General features: G+C 33.4%; 1 protein-coding gene across 1 annotated transcript; it reads left to right on the top strand.

Annotated features, from left to right (window-relative positions):
- The first annotated feature begins 5,095 nt into the window (after positions 1-5,095).
- LOC111801114 (homeobox protein knotted-1-like 6) lies at positions 5,096-11,851 on the top strand. The gene is made up of 5 exons (XM_023685103.2): positions 5,096-5,751; positions 6,341-6,460; positions 6,559-6,694; positions 10,923-11,167; positions 11,494-11,851. The coding sequence occupies exons 1-5, from the start codon at positions 5,440-5,442 to the stop codon at positions 11,653-11,655; spliced, it is 975 nt and encodes a 324-aa protein (XP_023540871.1). The 5' UTR covers positions 5,096-5,439; the 3' UTR covers positions 11,656-11,851.
- The last annotated feature ends 2,366 nt before the right edge of the window (positions 11,852-14,217 follow it).

The raw sequence follows: 14,217 nt of genomic DNA on the forward strand, positions 1-14,217 counted from the left end.
TATAGTAGCTGTGGGCTCTCCTATTATTATTTATTGATAATAATAATAATAAATAGTATTTTTTAATTTCTCCACCATGTGTAATTCTTTAAAATTGGTGGGGGCTGCTGAATCAAATCTTGGTAGGCCTCCACCAGTATTATTTATTAATATTAATGACTGGTAGGCCTTTCAAATTTCTCCCCCATATTTATTAATTTATAATTCGTTGAACCCAATGAAAATAAATAAATTAATTAATTAAAAAGAAACATGGGCCTAATACAATCACGAGGCCCACAAACTTTTCTACCAGTTCGTTGATAAGTCCAGCCCATAAAAAACGTGGCTGGATTTGAATCCAAAGCCCAAACCCACCTCAAAATTTATTAATACGTCATTAATATTTAGTGAACCAATTAAAAATATATATTTAATATTGGTAATTTTTCCGTGAATAAATAATGTAAAAATGGGTAAATGGAATATATTATACTCTCTAATAATTGTTATTATTATCAATTAGCGAATCCTGGAACCTAGCTTTTTGACCAGGCTTTGTATCAGCTCCTTTTTATTTATTTATTTATTTATTAAAAAAAGTTTACAAAGTGGGCTGGGCCGAGCCCAGTCCAGTATCTAATATAAAGTGCGTTTTTTTTTTTTAATTAATTGTTTATTTAAGCATGTTTTATTGGAGGATAAAAAGGAACTACCAAACAGCGTCTAGTGCACGTGACCGGTTTGTTGACTCGTCTCATACCTTGTCATCTCGGTGGTTTGAAGCTACAGATCAGGAACCAATCACATCGAGACACGTGGGGATTTTTTTTTTCTTTTTTAATTTAAATGTCAAATTCAATGGAGGTTAGTTGGTTTAATTGATGAGGAGGTATCAAATGAAAACGACATGTCGCTGTGTTTGAGTTGCCACGTAGGTGTCTGACTTGTCCTCTTCCTGTTAATTAATATCTTAATAATATAGAGATAAAAGGTGATTATATATTATTCCGCGACCAAGATTTGTGATTTGAAGATTTTTGAACCGACAAATCGGAACTTAGTGGGTTGTAATCTCCACCTAATCTCCATTAAAAGTCGTGTTAAACATTGTTCAATTCAAAACCCTCTTTCACTAATAAGGGTGGTTTTTGGAACACGTGTAAATTAATAAAAATTAGGATATTAAGTGAATTAAATATTCTAATTATAATTATCGTGGCTATTTAAACACGATCATGCTTGTAATCCCTATGTTAAATTCATGCAAATTTACAATACTAAGGGCACGTGTATGGTTGACTAAGAAGCAATTAACTAATCAAGGATAATTATAAACATTATTATACTAATTTAGCTATTGTGATGAGGCTAAGCAAGCATCAATTCTGTATGTCCAATCTTTTAATTAAATTATATATTTATATTAATAAATTCTGAGTATATTTATATTAATAGCTTAAGCCCACTTAAGCCCACTTATTATTGCTCGTTACAGTCTCTTATAAAAATGTTTAGTTCTCTTCTTCAACTCATGTAAAATCTTACGATCCATCTTTTTGGAGTTTGGTGTATGACTATGATACCATTTGTTACCGCTCAAGTCCACAAGGAGTAGATATTGTCTGTTTTGGTCTGTTATGTATTGACGTCAGACTCACGATTTTAAAACGCGTCCGATAAAGAAAGTTTTCGAGATACATTTGTCATATAATTATTAGTTTTCTTAAAAAAAAAAAGTTTAAACCCACCACTAATTATGGTCAATTCCTCACCTTTTTCTTCTCACTATATAAACACACAGACACAGCCTATTGTTCCTTCAAGCCAAGGAGATTCTCTGTGGACTATGTCTGAGTTTGAGGCCATTTTTCTTCGCGAATTCTCAGCCGTCGGATGGAAGCCCAGATCAAGAGGGAAGTTAATGAGAAGGGACGATCGAATGGTGCAGGTTTGATTTGAAACTCAAAACTGTAGTAGTAGTAGTCTGTAAGTTTAACCAGTTAAGTAAGCCTAGGGTTTGCCAGAAAACGACATGGTTCTTCACGCAGAATTTGTTTTTACTTGCCCTAAAACCGACGGATCGATCAATCAATCAATCAATCGTTATATGAAAAGGTTGAATTAGTCAGCAGTATTTTATTTTATTTTATTTTTAAAATAGAAAGACCCTACCAACAAACTTGGAAACCCCTCCACTCTTTCTCCCATCCTTTTCCAAACGTGCCCTTCATTCTCTACTTCGCACCCCACTGTAACTCGCCTGTGGTCCCCACCACTACCCTAATCAGACGGTTTATGCTCTGTGGAGCCCACCACCGAGTACCTACAGTAGCATTGGTGGAGCTTCTTTACCTTTTTTTTTTTTTTAATTTAATTTAATTTTTATTTTTAAGTTTAATTAATTCGGAGGAGGTGATCAACTTGGGGTTTTGTCGGCCCTCGCCTATCACATTACCAGAATCATGTCGGCCACCGTGTAAAAAGGTATTTTTCGAATATTTTTTTTTCGCATTCCTAAATTCCTTTTATTTTAAATTATAACGTTTTTTTTTTAATAATAATAATTAAAAGCACCACAGAAAATTCATTTTATTAGTCATTTATAATTAACTGGACAAGTAATTTAAAATTTATGACAGTAAATATTGTGTCTAATCAATCCGTACATGTTCATTTTTAAATGTTAAATAATAGAACTCCACGCTAAAAACAAAATAAAACTTACAAATATTTATTATAATTTATGACAGTAAATATTGTGTCTCAAACATGTTTTTTTTTTTTTTTCAAATGTTAAATAATATAACTCCACAATAAAAACAAAATAAAACTTCAAATATTTATTAAACATTTTATAAAATAATATTTAAATATATATATATATATATATATATATATATATATATATTAAGAATTTAGTAGTGAGTGTGAGTAAATGACAAGACACTAATTATTCATTTTAAATTGAAAAATTTAAAAATTTTAATTAATTTTAATACTATGTTTAAAAATACTCATAAAAATTTTAAAATAACACGAAAAAAAAAAAATTCTCAAAATTTTAAAGGTCATTTCCAAACATTTTATTTTTATTTGTTTATTTTTAAATATAAATGGGTACTAAACCCTATTTACCCTTAATAGATTTGTATATTTTTTTAAAGTTGGAGGATATTGATATTACTTTAGAAGTTTATGGTATATTTTAAAAGTGGTATCAACGGTTATATATACTAACAGAAGGATATTTTTGAACTTTTAAAAAAATTTAAAGGACTTTTTTTTTTTAATGAAATTTATGGGTATTAAATGTATCCTTTTAATGAAATAAAATTCAAAAAGAATTTTATTTATTTAGTATAAAAAAAAAAAGAAAAAAGAAAAAAAAATACAAGTTTGAGATTTATTACGTAAAAATAATAATAATAAAAAGCTTGAGGACATTTGAAAATTTTTAAATTCAATCATCTATCAATACACAACACATACATTCGAGGGGATGAAATTGTAATTTACACCCACAATTCGATATTATTAGTTATTTAATGAAACCAAAAAGAAAATGAACGGTTTGTTTTTATGAAATGGAATAAAGCAGCTTTATAATATAAATAAATCTGAAAATACCAATTTTGTTGCCCGCTCAGATATTTAAATACGATGGAGGAAAGATTATTGCCCAAGGTAGAAAGAGAGCATTATAGTTTTCCTCATTATTTTATTTTATTTATTTTTTAGATATTCCCATCTCAACATTAAAAATATATATTTAAAAAATTTAATTGACACTTTAATTTACAGAATTTGATGAGTGACCCATGTTATTTCTGAAATTAATTGCATGAACAGATTTTGCCATTTTTGTCCTTTTCTTTTTTTAGTTGGCCCCAGGACATAACTTATAACACAATTATAACTTTATAGATATGTTCTTTTTTTTAATTTGATTGACGAGGACAAGCTGTTTTCTTTTTTTCTTTTTATTTTCAAAACATATCTAAGCTTAAAAAAAAAAAAAAAAAAATGAAAGCTAGTTTTTTTTTTTTTTTTTTTTTAATTGAAATGGTTAGTATTTTGTTTTAGAAATAAAATTGAATTTTTTATTATAATTTAAAAATATTATTAAACTTACCCATTAAAATTTAAAAAATCCTATGACACCTCATAAATTATTATATAAATATTTTAATATTACTCTTGAAAATTAATGAATATTTTGGAAGTTTTTTAAAATAACAAGAAACTTTTAAAAATTGAAAGACATATTTATAAACTATACCTTTTGAAAATTAAAATAGTATTTTTAAAAATCTTTTAATTGTTTTTTCAAAACCAAGTATTTGTAAAAATATATTTTTATATATTTTAAACGTAGGTTTTTAGATTTTCTTAAAATTTTAGGGTATTATTGAAAATTTTAAAAATTTAAGGATTTTTTTAACGATGTTTTTATTAATTTAAATTAAAATTGATAGACTTATGGGATATATATTAATTGTAATTGGATAACCATACGGAATTGCTTTAAAAAGGTCCATACTGTGAGGACAACTACGAGTTCAAGGAAAATGCATACACATGTCTGCATGTCCCTCTCTCTCTCTCTCTCTCTTTTTCTCTCAAATAATGCAACCAATAAATAATATTTTAAATTTTGAATTATTTTTACGCACATTACATTTCCCATATTTTCATAAAACAACAAAAATATATTAAAACCTCCAATAAAACATTATACTAAAAAAAAAAATCTCAATAAATGCTTTAAATCTAAAGGGTTTAATTGACGAAGGTACAATAATCAGAGACTTAAATTTAGGAACTTTAATATTGTAGGAATTGGATTGGAAAATCTTGGGAAAATTTTATATTAAAAATTAAAAATTAAAAATTAATAATATTATATTAATTATTAAAAAAAAAAAGACATATTATTGAGGATTTAAGATTAAAATTAAAAAATATAGGAATTTATTATTATTATTATTATTTTTTGAAGGGTTCGGAAAATATTTAGGTAGGTGAAAAAAATAATGGATGATTTTTTTTTTTTTTTTAATATTTAAATTGGCAAGTGCTGATTATTATTATTATTTTTTTTTTTTTAAAGGAAAGGTGGAGTCCAGAAGAAAAAAAAAAAAAAAGTGGCTAGTTTCTCTCTTTCGTCTAAGCTCTCGCACAGTGCGGAGCCAACCTAAGCATCTTATTCGTTGTTTGTTCTTCGGAAAAACACACTACTCGAGAACACCTGCAATTCTTCTCTGCCACTCCCAATTCCGGCAAACTCCATCTTCTTTCTTTCTGTTCAATCTCTTCCTATTATTCCTCTGCCGATTATTTTGTTTCCTTCTTTTAATTTCCAGTTGATCATCGCATACACATCCTCCCACGATTTCTCTCTCTCTCTCTCTCTACCTTTTGTATTTGTTTGCGCCTTCAATAAGGTATACTGCTACTATGGAAGAAATGTACGGCTTGCAGTCCACGGCGGAGTATTCGGATAAGGCGTTGATGTCGCCGGAGAATCTGATTTTTCCGCCGGATTATCAGAGCCTTTTAGTGAGCTCCGGAGCGTTTCGTGATCGGATTCCAGTGTTTGGATCCAACGATTTGCTTTCGGCGGCGGCGTCCGCGATTTCGGAAGCTGAAGCAGTATCGATCACGCCGGAAATTCAAGGTGAAGAAGATATGGTGAACGTGATCAAAGCGAAAATTTCTTCTCATCCTACTTATCCTCGTTTGCTCGACGCCTATATTGACTGCCAAAAGGTGAACTCCTAGGCTCTATTTCTCTCTGAACCAGAGAACAAAAATAAAAGCAGGCGATCCACTTCTCACACTGTGGTTTAACACAGACACCTTCATAAAATCCTGAATCCTTATCCTCTCTCCCTATTTCTTAATTAATATTATTATTTTGCTCTCTTTTGTTTTATAACCAGAGAACAAAAAGCTTTCTCGCCTTTAAATGCTTCCGTAGACACTGTCAACGAAGAAATAATTAACTAGGATAGAGGGGATTTGGCTATTTACTAGAACGATTTCTTTCTGGGTTTTAGACCTGCCGAGGGTTCAGTTTTTGTCTCCTCCAATTTTCTCTTTCTTTTAAGCTTCAAACGTCTTAAAGAAGAACAAGATTATGCTTACCCGATTTCGAATTTGGCTAGAAAGGGGGAAAACTGCGAGATGATCGATTATGATTCCGGATTTGTTTATTTTCTGTTGAAGTAATGATTGGAGAATTTGTTAGGTTGATTATTGTATGATATCGAGGCGTTTGAAGTCCGTGGGGGATTATTTCTTTTTGTAACAAACTGATTCTCGCGTGTATAATGAGATGCGGGTTTACTTTGCACAGGTAGGGGCGCCTCCAGAGATTGCACATTTGTTAGAGGGAATCCGTCAAGAAACCGACCTTTGTAACCGTCACGCTGTCACCACGTGCTTAGGCGCAGATCCTGAGCTCGATGAATTCATGGTTACTTCTTCGTCCTTCTCCTTCTCCTTCTTCTCCATTAACAAACCGAAATCTCTTTTTTGTTTTGCTTTTGTTAATTTTATGAGTCTTGTTTTTAGGAAACGTACTGCGATATGTTGGTGAAGTATAAATCAGATCTCAAAAGGCCTTTCGACGAAGCAACTACATTCTTGAACAAGATCGAACTGCAACTTAGTAGCCTCTGCACTGGCGCCTTCTCCAGAAGCCATTCCGGTCTGTATTGTTTAATTTCTCATTCTCTTTGATTACTATTCCCCGTTTCAAATGCTAGTTGATCGTTTGGTTTTATTTTGTGAATTAAATTTAACTAATTAAATTTTTATTGCCGTTGCCCGTATTGGTTTTAAGGAAATGACCCAAAAAAAATAGGGAGTTCTTAAGATTACTTAGGAGGAATGGCGTGGAATTATTTTTCTCTTTTTTTCTTAGTCTTATTGCTGATTGGAAAATCCAAGGTCTTAACAACCAATAATACAAAGGAACAGCGAAACCCTAGGAACTATATTTGATTGCAACTCTCATCTACAGGCGCTGTTTTTGGATTACGACCTTGTTAATTGTACGTTGAATTGTGATTCTTTATTGATCATATTGGAAATCTACAAGTGCAATAATGAAGCTTCCAAATAGTGTTTTCTAATAATTTAGAGTTCTAATTATTATATTTTGCTTTGGTTTAACTGCGGTTGCTCATCTATCTTGTTTGTTGTGTTTGTTTCCTTTTCCTCATTTTTTATTTATTTTCTTTTTTAGTTTTTCATGTTACATGGCTAAAAAATTAATAATAGAATAAAAATAAAACCTGGATGTGAACTTTTTCCGTGTTAGAGATTCTGATTTTGACATTTCAGAGTTCAGTGTGACGACATTGGAAATAGTAATATGATTTGGCGTATGGTATTAATTATTATTGTTTTCCCATTACTGTCCTCTAGTAAAAATAAATAAATGAAAAATCCTTAGTAAAAGGTTCAATTTTATATGCATCTCATGTTAATATGGTTTCTTGTTTTCAACTAGTCCTAATTCTCTTTATATAATTATAAACAAAAAGGGTAGGTTTTAATTCTTTGGTCCTAAATACAGGCGGTCTAAATCTATCGTGTCTTGTCTTTTAATTCTTTTATGACATGTCTTTGTAAACCTATCAATGTGTTCATGTTAATATCCATATATGCCATTTGTCTATCATTATTAGTGTAGTTATGTGTCCTTAAATGTTTGAGGTTTTAATATCTACGATCCTCCATGTTAGTAACTTTTTCGTTGGTTTATAAGTTATTTTTTTATTTCTGAAATTTTTGGCTCAGCTGAGAATAATTAGTGTATCATACCAAATATAATATTACAATTCTAGTTGAAAGGATTAAATCATATATGTATTCAGTTTAGAAGTTGATTTTGAGTTAATCTTTCAGTATTTGTATAGACGGCCTAGAAGCCATTTGTCCGTGACCACAATATTTGTTCCAATAATAATCTCTTGAATTTATCACTATTGTAGATTTATTTATTTATTATTATTTTTTTTGGCAAAAAAGGATGCCATTAAGAGAATAGAAATGGATAATTCTCACCCAAACAGCAAACTCATTGTGTTTGTGTGATAATCATTTGAGTGTTACACATATATGTCCGTATTATATGCTGATTCTTTCTTAAGATATATAATGGATATTGGCTTAGTTTGATTGTGATAGCTCTGATAATACTTGTCGAAGATATTTGTATTACAATTTCTAAATTCAATGGATTATGAGTGGTGCATGTAAGATGTGGGAAATGAGAAAATGAACCTTGGAACTTGTCGCTTGGGCTGCTGACTACCGATAAAGTGAAGTTTCAGTAATATCGTCTTGAAACTTGATTAGTTCATATAATTTCAATCCCCAGGTAGGAAAAACCTCATTATTAAAGAATATCAGTGACTTGCTTTGTGTTTTCCCTGACATGCAACTTATGGGAATGGGCATGTCAGGCTTTAAAGGTTAAATGTGATAATTTTTAAAATGAGTGAACTTAAAAGAAAAGCTTGTATATCAAAGATAATGGTTGGCAACTATTGTTTTTAATTTACTTTGGAAGTACAAATTAACTTTTCAGGTGTGAGGTTATCCTTATTAAAAAAACAGCCTCGTGTTCAGATTGTCTTAGCACGAGAGCTTTAGTGAGTCCTTTATATGCTTTCTCATATATAATCACTTATATTAAAGTCTCTTTGGTCATGCGACCGTTGGCAGATTTCCATTTGGATTTCGTATGGGCATATATTCACGTGCCCAAACGGTGGTATCTTGCTGGCTCATTTTTATGCAAAAATTTTGCATCTCAAGAGGACAACAAGGATTTGGCCTGAATTATTTGGCTTATTTTCTAACTACATTATTGCACTCTCTTTGGGCTTCCTTTCAATTTGTAAGGAATTTCCTTTGTATTATCTTGTCGTAATGCTTTTCCATCCTCATCCAGATCATCATTGATAGATAGGTTTGTGTTAGGAGCAAGCTAGGCCATAATTTTGATTATAGAAAATTTGTCCTAGTTAGCAGAAATTATTCCAGAAAATTTATTGTCTTTCATCAACACATGTCCATTTTTGTTTGGGTTTCTACTTCTAGAACCCGAATATAAAGGCGATGGTCTAGCTGTGTTCATCATACAAAATCACTATGTTTCTTTATGGACAGTGAGTTACTGCATTGATTTGTCTGGAACCACCAGCTAATTAATGATCATCTTTCTCTGGATAAATTAAAATTTTATGTAAAGGCATGAATAATGATTACATATTGGTTGCATATCTAGCTTACTTGTGATGCAGTGTAGTTATCTGCTTACTATTTGGTTTCCATAGTTTATCTATTGGTTACAGTGAAGCCTCACATTGTAGTTATCGGAACCCCTATTGTACACAGCAGAGTTCTTTGCAAATGAACTCTAATGTTCCAAGTGTAATATAACCGTTAGTAATTAGATCTGTGCTTTTCTGATGAAGAAGAATAAGATGGGCCTTTAAACTAGGGTCTGTAGGGGTGAGTGCTAGGTGGTTACTTACTTTTCTGTGCTACTAGAAAGAACGAAGCTGTTTGTTTCTTACATGTGTTTTTCATGGCCTTCCATCAGAAGGGTTTTCTAAGTCACCATTATAGTTTTCATGGCTTGTTTTGCTTGATCTCTATTTTTATCCAGGAGTAAGAAGTTTGAGGAAGAAAGGACAGCGTTCGGGGAGGAAAATAAGTTCTGGGTAATGGCATGGCCCGCTATGAAAATTGAAAAAGTTTGTCTGGGAGAGGAAAGAAGGGGATAAAAAAAAAGTTAGGGAAAAAAAAAAAGTGTGAAAAGTTTAGTGAAAAGCCCGGGTTGAGCGGGTGGTCGAGGTTTCCATACTGTCACATGTACTCCCGCAGTTTTCGCTGCGAAGGTGCTTTTGGTGCCCTCTCTTACCCACGCACTTATTATGCACTCCCAGCTGGTTAGTGGTTGTCACTTATATCGGCAAGTACTCTACCGTGTTATTTGTGCGGATGATGTGTACGACACGTGTCCCTTCCTCACTGGGTAGCTGGAGTTTACCGTGCCCACCCTCACTTGTACCCGTTGCTTTATCTTTCCCCCTTTGGGGGGGCCCCTTTTTCTTTCTTACACTAGGATTGAAGTTGGTGCCCATCATCGGCTTTTTTACTTTGTCTGAGCAGAATCAGCTAACTAGCCAAGAGATGAGAAAGGAAAGTCAGGGTTGGATCAGAATAGTTTCGCTAACCAGGTGGGATTCTCACGTTCTTGACACGAAAGAATCGCACACCCCCCTCCAGATATGTTGTGATGTTTGAAAGTTTGAAACTAGAAAGTGGTCTTAAAAGGGTGGTCATTTAATTCACTATCAACTAACAACTACCATGTGCTTTGTTCCTGGCTGTGGCTGGGCATTAGCCAGGAGTAAGGAAATGGGTTAAGGGTCACTTTCTGGTTAAAGAGAACTTCGCCAGACCATGTGGTGGGGGGCATTGCAGTACTGCTCATGGGATATCGTCGAGGGAGGGAGGAGGTTCTTATTAACCTCGAAGCTCTCGTGGGTCATTGCAGAAAGTGGATTTATGTCGCCGTTCAGTCTTGTCTATTCTGACAGTGAGTTCTTCACCCCCCCCCCCCCCCCCGCGTCTGACGAACGACTTAACCAGACACTGCTGAAACGCAGCTTGGCTTCCCTTTTCCTTCTTCCTCTTTTGCAGTTAGCAGTCAAATCCTTGTTTTACCTTTGAAATGCCTTTTTTGTGGGGTCCTATCTTCCTGCCGTGCCCTTTCAATATCAATCTGCACTTCTTCTTTAAGACATTGAATCGTACATTTTTTCATTTCATTTACCATGGAGCTTTATTTCTTGCTTATACATGATCTGAATTACTACTGCCAAGTAAGAATATGTTTTCGATCTCGTAAACAGATGAAGGAGCTGTCTCGTCGGATGAAGAATTGAGCGGAGGAGAGATGGAAGTTGTGGAGCCGGAAACTCAAACCAAAGGCGAGAACAGGGATCTCAAGGACAAGCTTTTACGTCGATTTGGCAGTCATATTAGTAGCTTAAAATTGGAGTTCTCAAAGAAGAAGAAAAAAGGAAAATTACCAAAAGAAGCCAGGCAGACACTCCTTGAATGGTGGAACGTTCACTATAGATGGCCATATCCTACGGTATGTTTGCTTATAAGCTTACGTAAATTTTGTAATGGACATCGTATGGTCACACATAAAAGTTCACAGCATAGAAAATACGGACTGGACAATGGTTGATGCATTAATTCACTTCATCATGCCTTAGTCACGTGCTACGAATCAGGCAAAAGACGGTCTAAAGTTTTTAATTATTTCACTAAGTTGCCATCTATCCCAAATATAGTTCATTACGGAATTCATGATATTAAAAGTTGCTTAACTAAATAAAGAAATCCCTCATCGAGGAATATTTTATGATTGTTCTTGAATTAGAGGGCCAAAATCCGCTGCTTTTAATCATGCAGGAAGCCGATAAGGTTGCACTGGCAGAGAGAACAGGGCTTGACCAGAAGCAAATTAACAATTGGTTCATAAATCAGCGGAAACGCCACTGGAAGCCATCAGACAATATGCAGTTTGAGGGAATGGATGGGCTTTCTTCTAGTAGATTATTCAGAGAGGACTGAAACACTTTAATAATAATCTCAAGATGTATATTCCCAATGTTGTTTCTTCTAATATCAGCTTTTGTTTGCTTTCTCGTCATGTATATCCGGAAATATATCTATTATATATATTTATTTAATTGCTGAAGAATTTGGACGCTTAAATTATTGCTTGCGTTACAAATATAGAGAATAAATTCCAAGTTTCTTATTCCAATTTTTGGTATGGCTAATCCACTTGATATAGTGGCTGTTTTGGCTGGGAAATCTCAAGTTTTCTGTAAGCATTTTCACAACCATCGACATGGATGGCCTTGGGTTAGCAAGGGCTTATTCAGGAGCCATGGGGAAATACGAGTGCTGAAAAAATCAGAGCATTTCTCCGCCAATATTTCATGAAACATGTCGCGCTGCTAAATGTTTGTATTGTAGATGCATGGGCTGCAGCATAATCACTCAGAAAAGCCATCGTTGTTGAGCGCTGCTACACTCAAATTCCTCGCCAGTTTCCTAGCATTATGACTAAACACGGCCCGATACCCACTGTAACCCGACCGCCCACATACAGCTAACAGCCGTATCCACAGCACTCAAAGATTCGATGAAGAAGTTATAATAATCATACCTAACATAGCACCCATCATACGCAGGATCCGAGTTTTCATCTGCCCATAACAGAAATCACAGTCCGAGTGAGAAAGATGGTTCATACATGGTCCAAAAGCATCAACACTCGTGAAGCAAGAAGACGAGTAAGTGTCTCTATGGATTCGATCCAGAGGAAGAAACTCAAATAGTAGAGATTCATTATGAATTAATAAGCTTGACTGACCAAAAGGAATATTATTAAATTAGACTTTAGTTTAATTGTTTATTCATAAGATGGCCAAAGTGGTCTGGTAATCATTTAGTTGTGAACTGGGAGAGACGAGTAAAAACCTACTTTTCGTAGAATAGAGTCCAAACAAAGTTAATTCTACTGCGTAAATCAATATTCCGCCACTTATAGTTTTATACACTTAGGATCACACAACAACAACGAACACACTGGGATAAACATAAAATGATCACACGACAGCAACGAACACACCGGGATAAACATAAAAATAGGAGAGAAAAAATGCAAAAGGGAATATTGGCTGATTTGTATTACGATCCAGGTGAACAAAAAAGAGATGAAACGCAAAGAGAATATTGACTAAAGATTTATATTAATGGCTTCAGTTATGTAACAAAAGAAAATAGATAAGTTTTTATGCACAATAGGCCTTCTCGAAGGTTTCTACCTTAAAATTTCGGAAAACTCTGTATTTAGAGACGAATAAAAGGTGCACATGAATCCAAAATCTAGGGTTCAATCGGATTGTCCCGTGTAAGAATTAGAGCATCCCTAATGTCTTCTATTAAATTTATAGAATCATCATCTCCTTTTCGTTCATGATTCTACTTTCAAAGAATCATCATCTCCTTTTTGTTCGTGATTCTACTTCCTCTTCCTCTCTGATTTGTACAATCGGTACGAAAGTGACATTTTTCTCCACAACTCCAACACGTTACGTTTGATCTGTCTAAATTTTTTTCACGATTATTTGATTTTGATCGACCTTTGTTTGGGCCCTTCAATTTACTCATTTCCCTTTGGTCAAGACTGAGAACACTACGAGATGAATATTTAGATTCTCCTTTGCGAATATTTTCGCTAAAAACTAAATCTCGAATTTTATCGAACTTCAGTTTCTCAAATCAGCAACAACAATATCCCATGACTCGGGTAAAGATGGTATCAAAATCAATGCTTTAATTTCATCTTCAAAATTAATTTTTATAGAACTGAGTTGACTTACCATCATATCGAATTCATTTATATGATCAGCAACAGATGCACTTTCATACATTTGTAGATTAAACAATTTCCGCATCAAATAAACCTTGTGCATAGCTGATGTTTTTTCGTACATATTCGACATCGCCTTCAACAGGTCTGACGTCGTCTTCTCATTGATGATGTTAAACACCACATTTTTGGATAATGTCAACCGAATCAATCCTATAAAGAGTCATTTTTACTATAAAGAGTCATTTATACCCTTTTCCATATATATTTTTAGGATCTATTCTCCGAACTTATTTCCTTTCTTTTATTATTCCCAAACTAAAGAAATTATATTATAAATAACAAATATTACCATTTATTTTAAAAAAAAACTTTTATTATTATTATTATTATTATTTAATAATTATTATATTATTTTTTAAAAATGTATTTCAAAACTAGTAGAAAACGCTCAAGAAGTGAAGAGTACATTTTTTGAACGGCAGAGAGAATTTAGGTTCAAAAACAAATTGGGCCGTAGGGGCTATTCATAAGGCCCAGACCCAACATCTCTCAAATGGTTAAAACGGAATTTTGGGCCAGATATTTAGAGATCACGGGAGGCCCAATATTGAATTGGGCCAAAGACTAACCACAAGGCCCAAATCCAAAAATCTCCCATCTTCCTCGTTCGGCTCGGCTTTGGCAACTACCATTAAACTGGTACAGCAGAGAGTCGAAAGAAAGAAAGAAGAAGCGCATCGCCGTAG

This window comes from Cucurbita pepo, chromosome 1 (genome assembly GCF_057944985.1).
Source record: "Cucurbita pepo subsp. pepo isolate OVF chromosome 1, ASM5794498v1, whole genome shotgun sequence".
NCBI lineage: Eukaryota > Viridiplantae > Streptophyta > Magnoliopsida > Cucurbitales > Cucurbitaceae > Cucurbita > Cucurbita pepo.

Bases quoted from the DNA above. Each gene is read 5' to 3' on its own strand.
- LOC111801114 (XM_023685103.2), top strand. From the start codon at position 5,440: ATGGAAGAAATGTACGGCTTGCAGTCCACGGCGGAGTATTCGGATAAG. The intron at 6,461-6,558 runs GTTACTTCTTCG...TCTTGTTTTTAG, and splicing joins CTGAGCTCGATGAATTCATG to GAAACGTACTGCGATATGTT. The intron at 6,695-10,922 runs GTCTGTATTGTT...TCTCGTAAACAG, and splicing joins CTTCTCCAGAAGCCATTCCG to ATGAAGGAGCTGTCTCGTCG.